Source organism: Procambarus clarkii, chromosome 92 (assembly GCF_040958095.1).
Source record: "Procambarus clarkii isolate CNS0578487 chromosome 92, FALCON_Pclarkii_2.0, whole genome shotgun sequence".
Taxonomy (NCBI): domain Eukaryota; kingdom Metazoa; phylum Arthropoda; class Malacostraca; order Decapoda; family Cambaridae; genus Procambarus; species Procambarus clarkii.
The window spans coordinates 8,057,399-8,069,475 of record NC_091241.1 but is presented as its reverse complement, the minus strand read 5'-3'; the positions used below and the strand labels follow the sequence as shown (position 1 = coordinate 8,069,475).

The 12,077-nt window shown below is 46.1% G+C and overlaps 1 protein-coding gene across 5 annotated transcripts in view; it reads left to right on the top strand.

Annotated features, from left to right (window-relative positions):
* Positions 1-3,948, top strand: part of LOC123775098 (uncharacterized) — a 215,839-nt gene extending 211,891 nt beyond the window's left edge. For all 5 annotated transcript variants that reach the window (XM_069319264.1, XM_045769961.2, XM_045769960.2 and 2 more), the window contains 2 exons: positions 898-1,174; positions 2,856-3,948. In XM_069319264.1, the coding sequence (XP_069175365.1) occupies positions 898-1,174; positions 2,856-3,662 (1,084 nt within the window). In that variant the 3' untranslated portion in view covers positions 3,663-3,948. The remainder of the gene's footprint in view (positions 1-897; positions 1,175-2,855) is intronic.
* The last annotated feature ends 8,129 nt before the right edge of the window (positions 3,949-12,077 follow it).

Sequence of the window (12,077 nt, the reverse complement as noted above, 5' to 3'; positions counted from 1 at the left end):
GTAAGAGGAAGTCTCGACCACTGACAGACACAACCGCTTCGGCGTTTATCTGCACTCGCTGCGGTCGGGACTGTCGTTCTCGGGTTGGACTTCACAGCCACATATTTTTTTATTAACACATTTAGGTACATCTGCCCTAGACTATATGAAGGGAAGTACAGTGTGTCAAAAAGCTAGCTACGTGGTGCTAAAAATCCCCATCACACAGGATAGTTAGTCATACAGAGGCATGTGAATGACTAACCATCCTGTGTGATGGGGATTTTTAGCACCACGTAGCCACAGCAGACGTTGCACCCAACCAGACACCCATGACAGGTTATGGCCAAAACTCCATAACCCCGCGGGACTGACGGATGCCTACTACTGAAGCTAGTCTGTAGGACCAATTCTTGATGATACCATGCTATTATTTGTATCCTTTGCTGTTTGTAATAAATGTTTGTCAGTTAATTGATCGTGTTTGCCCTTGTCCTGGTGAGGATTTCTTAGAGGTAAGAAAGAGAAATAATTGAAGGACGGACGACAACATGCAGAAAACAAAAAGGGGGAACTAGAAGGTCGCCCTAAGACTAAGAGAAAGAGAGAGGATAAGTCATAGTGGCTCAGTTAGTGTGTGTGTACTCATGACAATAGGCCAGTTCTGAGCTGAATCCCCAATTGAGCCCCTTCTCCAATTGAGCCCCTTCTCTGACGTTGAGCCCCTTCTCCATATTTAAGCACATTACCAGGCGACTCCAGTGTTCGCTCCGCTAGCGTTAGTAGTAGAGGTGGTGGAAATTTTAGTAGGAGTAGTTTTATTCTATTTTATCATCGGCTCCTTAGCGTCATACTAACTACCCCTACACCTCACTAACCACCCCTTGCGTCACACTAACCACCCCTTGCGTCACACAGGTCCCAGGTAACGAGCCAACAACGGAACGAAGCCTACGACTACGTGATGCAGACGACGGCCGAACTCGCTCAGCTCTCCAACGATGGCCCGCCCGTCGTCAGAGTCACGCCCACCACCACCACCACGAAGCCCACGCCCATGACCGCCCTCCCGCCGCCGCCCACACCAGAAGCCCCACCAGCCTGCAGTACCTACTCGCCCATCAGCTGTTCACCTGACACCTTGACTACCAGCAGTCCGGACGCCAGGAACCACCTGAGGGAACCACCTCCTCTGGTTTGTGATTGTGGTAGTTGTAGTGGTTTGGTAGTGCTTGTGGTTGTTGTAGTGGTTTGTTAGTGCTTATTGGTAGTGGGAGTTGTTGTTAGTGCTTGTGGTACCTTGTGGTGGTTGGTGCTTGTGGTAGTTGGTGATGGTGCTTGTGGTTGTGGTAGGTATTAGTGCTTGTGGTTGTGGTAGGTATTAGTGCTTGTGGTTGTGGTAGGTATTAGTGCTTGTGGTTGTGGTAGGTATTAGTGCTTGTGATTGTGGTAGGTATTAGTGCTTGTGGTTGTGGTAGGTATTAGTGCTTGTGGTTGTGGTAGTTGTTGTTAGTGTTTGTGATTGTAATAGTTGTTGTTAGTGTTTGTGATTGTAATAGTTGTTGTTAGTGTTTGTGGTTGTAATAGTTGTTGTTAGTGTTTGTGGTTGTAATAGTTGTTGTTAGTGTTTGTGGTTGTAATAGTTGTTGTTAGTGTTTGTGGTTGTAATAGTTGTTGTTAGTGTTTGTGGTTGTAATAGTTGTTGTTAGTGTTTGTGGTTGTAATAGTTGTTGTTAGTGTTTGTGGTTGTAATAGTTGTTGTTAGTGTTTGTGGTTGTAATAGTTGTTGTTAGTGCCTGTGATATTTTCAATAACAGGATACAAGGACCCACTCGGTCCTTGTATCAAATGTAAGTGGAATACATAATTTAAAATTAAATATGCAATCGAAAACAGCAAAAAGCATTAACATTTAATTTAAATAAAATATTCAGTTGAAGACACCTGAAATCATTAATATTTAATTATGGTAAACTAGAATTCCAAATCATAAAATTTATGCAGAGATTGTATACAAGTGACACATTTAAAATACTTGGTGCATAATTTATTCCTATATTAAATGAGAAATATGAACATTTTGTAGTTGTGAAGAATCAGTTTAACACACAGACCACTCCTTGCTTTTCTAAATTAAACAGAAAGGACCCCAGGAATGTCGGACCATCTGGAAATGCTTCAAAATGGGCTATCGGGTCCCATTTCGGTCCTGACTGGAAAAATGATCGATTCTTCCAGTCACAGTTCCTCGTGATGGATGGAGTTCCAGGAATTCAGTCCTTTTGAAACTCGGTCCAGCCCACCTTTGTCCATTTGCAGCTGCACCAGTAGAAACAAATGAAAAGGAGAACTCTAGTGACAGTTTGCTTTATTAATCACACATTGTATTCCAATGTGGTTACAAACAAAGTTGAGGAACACACTACACACAGAAATCACAATAAATCGGTTTCAACTCTTTTTTAACCATGTCGTAGCTCAGTCGATTATCGAATCCTCGTCACGGCCCTTGTGGATTTGTTCATTAAAGTAGAGGAAATTAAAAAGTTACAGAAATATAATCTGATTGCTTGCAACAGTGGACACCAAGGTCAATTATATGGTTTTGGATGCAGTATTTCCTGGAGGCCAGGAAATAATAAACAAGGAAAGAAATATAGGGAGGGGGATTTGCACTCTTAGTGAAAATAAAATGGAAATGATGGAATGCAAATGGATACACAAAACTATATCACTGAAAATCTGAAAGCAGATAAACAAAAGATGCCTTCAGAAGACATTTATGTTTCCTTTCTCTTATTGGTCAATTGTGTTTGTAACATTTGGCGGGCTTTGTCATGATTCCTAGATGTATAGTTTGCTCTTTCTTTCCGCAGGAAGTGTTGGAAAATAGTCTGCCATTGCCGCGCCTCGCCAAGCCCCTGGTGGCGTCGGATCCCAGGATGCCGGCGCCTCTGGGGCCAGGACTCCACTCCGACACCTCTCTTCTGGATGCCGCGGACTACCAGGCCTCCCTAGACAACGCCACGGCAACCTGGAGGAACCTAAAGAGGGAGAGGCAGGAGATGGACAGCAGAAGACCAAGACTTTTCAGTGAGGCGAGCCTCTTTAGGAACTTTGACTTTGTTCGGAGTAACAACAACCTGATGGTGCGGGATGAGGCCATGAGGAACGTGGAGAGCATCTGTGCCTACGACTCCGTCAGTAGGATGGAGCTGGTGACGCACCACGACCCTCCCTTCGTGCCGTCACTGGTGGAGGGCGGCCTGCCCCGCACGGCGCCCACCAAGAAGACGCGCTTCACTCTCACCAACGAGGACTTGTACTACAACCACCGCTTCTGGGGTGCGAACCCCATGGACACGGGCATGAGCCTGGCCTCCAACGACCTGCAGCAGGTAAACTACCGCCGGATGCCCACTAGTGGTTCTCCGGAGGTGAGGATGAGGTCGCTGCCGGCGCTCATACCGCTGCACCAGCAACAGCACCAGCCGCTGCGTCCCCAGCCACTAACGCCGCTGAGACACCCGACTTTCCCCCCCAGCATGGAGTGGGACCCGGCCAACCTGCCGTACCTGGCGGCCTACTCCCTCCTGCAGACCAGCACCTACAACCCCTCCCTCCCCACCACCCCGTTTGGCCTGGGCAGGGTGGCGCCCTTCCTCCACCCGTCAGTACCCTAGTGCCACACCAACAACCCCCATCCCCCACCAACTCTAAATAATGTTTATAGTGACTCGTGGGGGAAGGGGGCGAGAGGGAAGAGATCTGGTGGGAGTTCGCCGCGTTTATCACAAAACCAAGGCCAGTACGGGAGCTCTCAAGAGTCTGGCGTTCCCGGCCGCCCCTTCTCCTGACTAGACCCTCACCAACCATGGAGAGAGAGCACCCTCTCTGCGACTGGTGGCTCTAGTACTCTTATTGTAGCTTCCACCCTACACTGGCTAGAGAAAGTCACAGTAATTGAGCTCTCTTCTCTCTCTCTCTCTCTCTCTCTCTCTCTCTCTCTCTCTCTCTCTCTCTCTCTCTCTCTCTCTCTCTCTCTCTCTCTCTCTCTCTCTCTCTCTCTCTCTCTCTCAGTCTCTCTCTCTCTCTCTCAGTCTCTCTCTCTCTCTCTCTCTCTCTCTCTCTCTCTCTCTCTCTCTCTCTCTCTCTCTCTCTCTCTCTCTCTCTCTCTCTCTCTCTCTCTCTCTCTCTCTCTCTCTCACTGAGCCCATGCTATATGTGGCCTTTGAGATTTGTAATGCCACCTGGGACCCCCTGGGTGTAAATGCCGTCTGTGATTTATGAGTGGTTTCCAGTTTGTAAATGACTGTAGAACCATTCAGTGTGTCAAATGAACAATTGACCATTGTGGTTAATAACCCATGCTACAGGCAGGTTTAATAAATAACCACTGGTTATTTATTAAACCTGCCTGTAGCATGGTTATTTATTAAACCTGCCTGTAGCATGAGTAGGCTTGGCAGTATCTATTATATCAATGTTCACTTGAATGTATAGTTTTTTCCAATCCTAGATTTTTATTTTGACAAACGAACAGTTGGCCAAAATCTTCCTGCCTGGATATAAATATATGTGAGTGCAGGCGGACTTCGTGTTTGGTCAGATGTTCATGTGTATAGGTTCTAGAGCTGGCGGCAGAGCCAGGCGTAGTGCTGTGACTAGCCTGCAACATTGCAGTTGCCTTCAATTATTTTTAATGCACAATATAAAGATGTGGTAGTGTCCACATGTGTTCCTGAATATGGTTGTGTATATATATATATATATATATATATATATATATATATATATATATATATATATATATATATATATATATATATATATATATACATATATATATATATATATATATATACATATATATGTATGTATGAACTATGTAACTTACGTAAACCTGTAAAGGCTTCCAAGTATTGTTTTAAATACTTGTAGCTTGTGCTAGGCCAGCAGTGGGCAGGGCGGAGCTGTTTCTATACTTCTGTGATGTCTAAGAGATTATTCCTCAGTGTTTTCGTTATACATCCAACTTAACTAAATGTGTTACGTGTGATATTTTTCATGTTGTATTTTTTATCTATCGTGGAACTGTGAATCTTGGATATATTGATATTTCAAATGTTTCAGATGCAACAAACCGCTTAATAGCCTATAATATCGTAAGGTCAATGCTTTACGAGTGGTTTGATTTCCCTTCTGTGTTAAACAACTTGCTATATCTGTTCGAACCACAATATTCTATAAATGCTACACCCACGTACTTCAAAATACAAATAATTGTCAACAGAACCTAAACACCTAACCTACGCCTAACTATACATAAGATTTTTATGTATGTATGTATGAGAACAAGCCCATTTTTAATACACAATATTAATGAAATTGATGAATGTGTCTGGGGAGGACGGCCGCTGCTTTAAACAGCCTAGTGTGAGGACGGTTGATGATTGATGAAGATTAAGCCACCCAACAGGTGGCACGGGCATGAATAGCCCGTAAGTGGTGGCCCTTTTGAGCCATTACCAGTGCGTGACGGGAAATGTCTCCCGTGTGTGAGGACGGGTTGAAATGTTAGTATATATAATGCCGAAGCGAGTATATGCTTCACCCACGTACTACAAATACAAGCGCCAACAGAACCTAAACATCTAACCTAACCTAACCATTGTCTAAATATGTGCAATAAGGTAATATATAACAATATTAATTTATATTTAGAAAACTTCCTATTTTGAATGAACAGAAGGTTAAAATTTGATGAATGCGTCTTTGGGGTCGACCGCTAAATGGAATGGACTTTCCAACCCGACGGGCTGCCTAACAAAATTACAGCGGGAAAATTATGAATTCAATAAAAATGAATTATTGAATGAATTATGTATAAATGAATTACAGAATATGTAATTATAAATAAAGTGAATTAGATATGAATTAAGATGTTCGTGCAAACGTTTCTCCAACAATGCTGAGCTCACTTCCTGTGTTGTAATTGAACCTCTATAAAAGCTTCATCCATGTACTGCAAATACAAATAACTGCCAACAGAACCTAAACACATAACCTAATCACACCCTATTCGTACTTAAATACAAAATAACAAAATACAAAAATATTATCACCGTGTTTGATCACACAATACGGACAAACGTCAAAGAACGAAGCCGCTGACGCAGGCCCTCGGAGGGGTGAATGGGGCGGCCAGGCAGACCTCAGTGTTTACATTCCCTCAGCGCTGACGGTAAGGCTCCTCTTGTCTGTTTATATATTTATTTATACATACATATACATACAAGAAGGTTTTTAGTTAGTTTAGTTCATTTATTATGCACCCCTTCTTGTGGGCGGTAGTGGAAAGGGTTACAGAGGCACATAATGGGCTCAGGGACTGAACCCCACAATTCATTTAGCTAAGCAAGTTACAATCTTGATGAGCTAGTTACAAAATTCAATATAAGTCGTCACATCAACAATGGGTTCGAGATCGACCACAAGTACAACTTCTAAATTAAGCAACTGACATATGTGGAGAGCTAGTGTCACAATTGATATGTTTGTCCTGCACACGGCCCCCCCATCCAGTGGGCAGCGGTGGATAGGTTACAATCACTCAGTTACTACCTACAGTTAGCAAACTAGGGATATTTGGCTAAAATTTCTGGTAGCAGATAATTTTGAATGAAATATTGACACATCGTTGGTACATTGGTTATAGTATTGTCTCTAAATTCACGTATCATTTCGCACACCATCACATAGTGACGGAGGGTGTATGAATAATTTTGTTGTCACAGTTTACATTTGGTCAGATCTACATCGGCAGATAATGAGAATTCCCAGAGATACTTGTAACCGAGTCTAAGCCGAGCAGTAGTAATGTTCCGAACCTTAATGGAATCTGACCCATATATCAATCAGGTCAACCCATGTGTTGCGTTTCCAAAAGGGTCGCCCATGTTAGAATCGGTGAACGCCCTAGTAATATTGTTGAAAACATCTTAATAACTTATTAAACCAAAGGTCTTTTTATGTCAGAAGAACGGCAGAAACTGGATCTATATATGAAAACTCTTTCAGGACAAAATTTAAAGTAAAACTAAAGATATTTGTAGTTGTATAAAAGTTGCATTTTTCATCGGTCGTAGAGCCGGAAATCCGCAATATTCATCTCAGAACAATGCTTATTTCACGCAGAATCGTTAATAAACGTAAGATTTTTATACGTCTCAAGAAAGATAGAAACATAATCTTCATTTTAAATGCCTTACCATGGGCATATTTGTATTTAAAGCGAAGATACGTGTATTTTTCTAATCGGCGAGCTCCGATCCCGCACAGATCGAGCAACGGAGTAACTCTCTCTCAGAACAATGCTTATTTCACGTAAATTCGTTAATAAACGCAAATGTTTTTATATGTGTTGAGAAAGATAGAAATATATAAGCTTCATTTTAAATACTTTACCATAGATATATATAAAGTAAGTAATTATCAAAAGAAGGCACCAAACCGGGAAGGCTATGTAGCACCATCAAATACGCAAAATAATCAGAGGGCGCTAAATATCACCAAGGATGCCAATACGAGAACAAAAACGCATAAGGCGAACGATATCAAAAGTATCCGAGTCACCAAGAATTCTATCGAGGGACAGGTGACCGCGAGGGGCGGTCGGAAAGCAATTAAGACACACGCTCGTCCTGGAAGTCAGGACATTCAAGAAGGACATGCACGACCGTAAGAGGGACAATGCAACTAGGACAATAAGGAGCAGGGCAGCGCTCCATCAAGTGACCATGGGTTAAGCGAGTATGGCCAATACGCAACCTCGCCAGAGCTGTTTCCCACCACCGGTTACGGTGGAAGGAGGACGGCCACGAGGAAACACAACATTTAAGAGTACGTAGCTTGTTACCAGTAACAGACAACCAAGAAGCCTGCCAACGGGTAAGGACTGAGGAATGGATAACCGGGTAAAAGTCGGAATACGGAATGCCTTTATGAGAGATGGGACAAGAGCGGACAGCTTCCTTGGTGGCAGCATTCGCGCGCTCATTTAAAGACACACCAATATGGCTGGGAACCCAACAAAACTCAACCGACTTAAATTTACTGTGAACGAGAAACAGCCAATGCTGGATCTCGACAACCACTGGATGAACCGGATTAAAGGACCCGAGAGCCATGAGGGCACTACGAGAGTCAACAACAACTACAAAGGAAGACTGACAACGAGAAAGCAGGAGACGAAGAGCATAGAGAATAGCATAAAGTTCCGCTGTAAAGATGCTAGTCTCCGGAGGCAAGCGACACATATAAGTGCGATCAGGAAAAACAACAGAGTAGCCAACACCGTCCGCTGACTTAGACCCATCTGTGAAGACAGAAACGGAGCGGGAGTGAGAGGAAAAGTGCTCGAGGAAAAGGCGTTTTAGAACCGTAGGAGGGGTAAAAGCTTTAGTGATACGGGTCAAGGATGTACAAAACCGCAGAAGAGGGACCCTCCACGGGGGCAAAGAAGGAACAACACGAGGGGAAACATCAGAAATACGAACGGAAAGAGAATCCTGTAGGCGAGATAACCGGACAGAAAGAGGGAGGTGGTGAAGAGGAACAAGAACCGCAGGAGGGGTAAAAGTTAAAGCACGACAGAGGCGAGAGGAAGGATGTTGCAAGGACCGCGCAAGATAGCGAAGACAGTAGCGATCACGGTGGTCCTGGAGAGACAGGAAGCCAGTGTCAACATACAAGCTAAGGATGGGAGTCGAACGAAAGGCACCAGAACTGAGGCGCAACCCAGTATGGTGCAAAGCATCAAGACGGCGAAGAGTAGAAGGAGAAGCAGACAAGTAAGCAGGGCAACCATAATCGAGCTTAGACAGGACGAGAGAGGAATGTAAAGCAAGGAGAGTGCGCCTATCTGCCCCCCAAGAAGTATGGGACAAGACCCGAAGGAGGGCAAGGGCCTTAGAGCACTCAACACGGAGGTAAGAGATATGGGGAGACCAAGACAAACGAGTGTCAAGGAATAACCCCAAAAGCTTCGCGGAATCTTTGTATTCAAGTGGATGACCATAAAGGGACAAAGAGGGACGAAGAACAACCCGTTTCCGCGTAAAAGTCATGGCACAAGTCTTAGAAGTAGAGAACTTGAAGCCATGATCTGTGGCCCAAGACGACACGGCATCAATTGCAAGTTGAAGCCGGCGTTGAAGGAGAGGCGAATCATCACCCTGACAACAAAGGGTAAGATCATCGACATAGAGAGCGGAGAAGACACCAGAAGGAAGAGAGGAAAGAAGACCATTGAGGGCAACCAGAAAAAGAGTAGTGCTCAGAACACTACCCTGGGGCACACCTTCGTATTGCTGAAAAGAGGGAGAGAGAGCGGTACCAAGGCGCACCCGAAAGGAACGACGAGAGAGGAAGCTGCGGAAAAAGAGAGGGAGATGACCACAAAAGCCAAAAGAATGAAGTTGAGATAGGATATGATAACGCCAAGTGGTGTCGTAAGCCTTTTCCAGGTCAAAAAGGACGGCAACAATGGAGGTCTTCGCAGCAAAAGCAGTACGAATATAGACCTCCAAGTTCACCAGGACATCTGTCGTGCTGTGGCACTTGCGGAAACCAAATTGAGAAGGGGAGAGGAGGTGATGGTGTTCCAGGAACCACATCAGACGAACGTTAACCATACGTTCAAAGAGTTTGCAGACACAACTTGTGAGAGCAATAGGGCGAAAGTCCTTAGGGGAAGTACCCAGAGACCCCGGTTTGCGAACAGGGAGGACAACGGCATCGAGCCAGTCCTCAGGGACTGACGACGACTCCCAGATCCGATTATACAGACTCAGTAAATACTGAGACGTGCTCGGAGGAAGATGGCGAAGCATCTCATAATGAATACCATCGGAGCCCGCCGCCGTAGAACGGCAGAGGGCCAGGGCAGAACGAAGTTCAGAGAGAGAGAAGAGATCATTATAGGGAAGCTGAAGATGAGTGCAGAAATCTAAAGGACGAGACTCAAGGACAGGTTTACGAAGAAGGAAAGATTGGGGAAGATGAAGACCAGAGCTAACAGAAGAAAAGTGGGAACCCAGTTCAGAAGCGACCTGCAACGGGTCCGCCACAAGAGTATCATGGAGGTGAAGGACCGGTGAAACATCGGGAACGAACTTACCCGCTATCTTGCGGATACGCTTCCAGATCTGGGCCAGAGGGGTTTCGGACGTAATTGTTGAGACATAAGATGCCCAACATTCACGTTTAGCCGTACGGATGGCCCTACGGGCCACCGCACTCGCTTCCCGAAAGAAAAGAAAAGAATCGGTCGTCTGCCTACGGCGGTGCCTCTTCCAGGCTGCACGCTTACAGCGGACAGCCCGAGCACAGTCCGCATTCCACCAGGGAACGTACTTCCGTGGACCCCGGGAGGAAGAGCGAGGGATAGAGCGGAGGGCAGCGTTGAAGACAGTGTCATGAAAAAGGAGGAGAGCGCGAGAGAGAGGCAGAAGGGAGAGGTCAGAGAGAGTAGCAGTGAGGGAAAATAGGGTCCAGTCTGCCTTAGCAAACTGCCACCTAGGGAAAGAGAGGGAAGGGCGAAAAGAGAAAAAGGAAACAAGGATGGGGAAATGATCACTTCCATGGAGGTCATCAAGAACCTGCCACGTGAAATCTAAGTAAAGAGAAGAAGAGCAGAGAGAAAGATCAAGACAAGAAAGGGTGCGAGTCCGAGAGTCCAAATGGCTCACCAGAATTCAGAAGAGACAGGGAAGAAGAGAGGAGAAACGGCTCAAGAAGGCGACCCCGGGTATTCGTCAGAACGTGACCCCAAAGAGAATGACGACAATTGAAGTCACCCAGCAGGAGCACAGGCTCCGGCAAGGAGTCTAGGAGGTGTTTCAAATCAGGAAGAGAAAGCGGGACACTCGGGGGGGGAGATAAATGGAACAAACAGTGTACCATTTCCTCACAAAGACACGAGCAGCAGAACAATGGAGAGGTGAAGGAAAAAGTAAAGGAACAAAGGGAACATCAGTACGAATCAAAAGAGCAGAAGAATTAGAAGCCCCAGCAACAGCTGGGGGGGGGGGGGGAGAGAAAGGAATAGCCACGAAAACGACCAGGACGAGCACCAAGCATCGGCTCCTGGAGACAGACACAAAGGGGTGAAAACCGCGAAATCAGAAGTTGAGAGTTCGAGGAAATTAGCGTAATAACCTCGAACGTTCCATTGAAGAATGGACAACGACGAGAAGAGAAAGGACAAAAACAGAGAACAAGGAAGAAACAAAGGTGAAAGAGCAACAGAGTACGTTAAAGAATATCAGGGTCGGGATCAGGGTCAGCAAAGTCAGGGTTAGGGGGCATGGGTAAACTGAGCAAAGACGGAGGGAAGGAAACGGGAGAATAGATCAGAGGTGGGTGGGCGGGGTCCGGAGGAGGAGGAAGAGGAGGAGACAACGGAGAGGAGCAGGCAAGGACAGCAGCAGGAAGAGGAGGGGTAGAAAGAGTGGAGCGTACCTCAGCAAGGGCAGCAACTGAGAGGGAAGCGGGGGCTAAAGAAACCTCCATAGCAGAAACAGGGGGCGCAACCACCGAAATGGGAGGGGAAGGAGCGAGAGAGGCAGAAGTAGGGGCCGAGGAAGAAAGCGAAACCTTCTTACCCGCCGGGGAGGAGGAAGGAGAGGAGCCAGGTTTACGCTTCTGACGTAGAGACAGGTGTTCCAGCAACCACGTACTGGGCAACGGATTCTAGCGTCTCAACAGGAGAAGCTGAACGAGAGCACACATGACGGCCGTTTGGAGAGCGATGGACATCAGCCCGCACCGACAGGCGTCGGGGAGAGTCAAGAGACGGAGGGGAAGGATGGGAAGGAGGAACGGAGGGAGACGAGGAAGAAGACACAGGAGACATGACAGACCGGGTAGAAGGAAGGGGAACCCTAGACAGAGGACCAGGAGGAGGATCCTTTGGGAGAGAACCCAAAGGAACAGAGGAGGGGGCAGTGGGCACATCAGGGTCCAAGGCCCGGAAACGGTTGTGAGTCTGAGGAAGGCGGGAAGGACGAGGAGAGGAAGAGCGCAACACGCGAGCA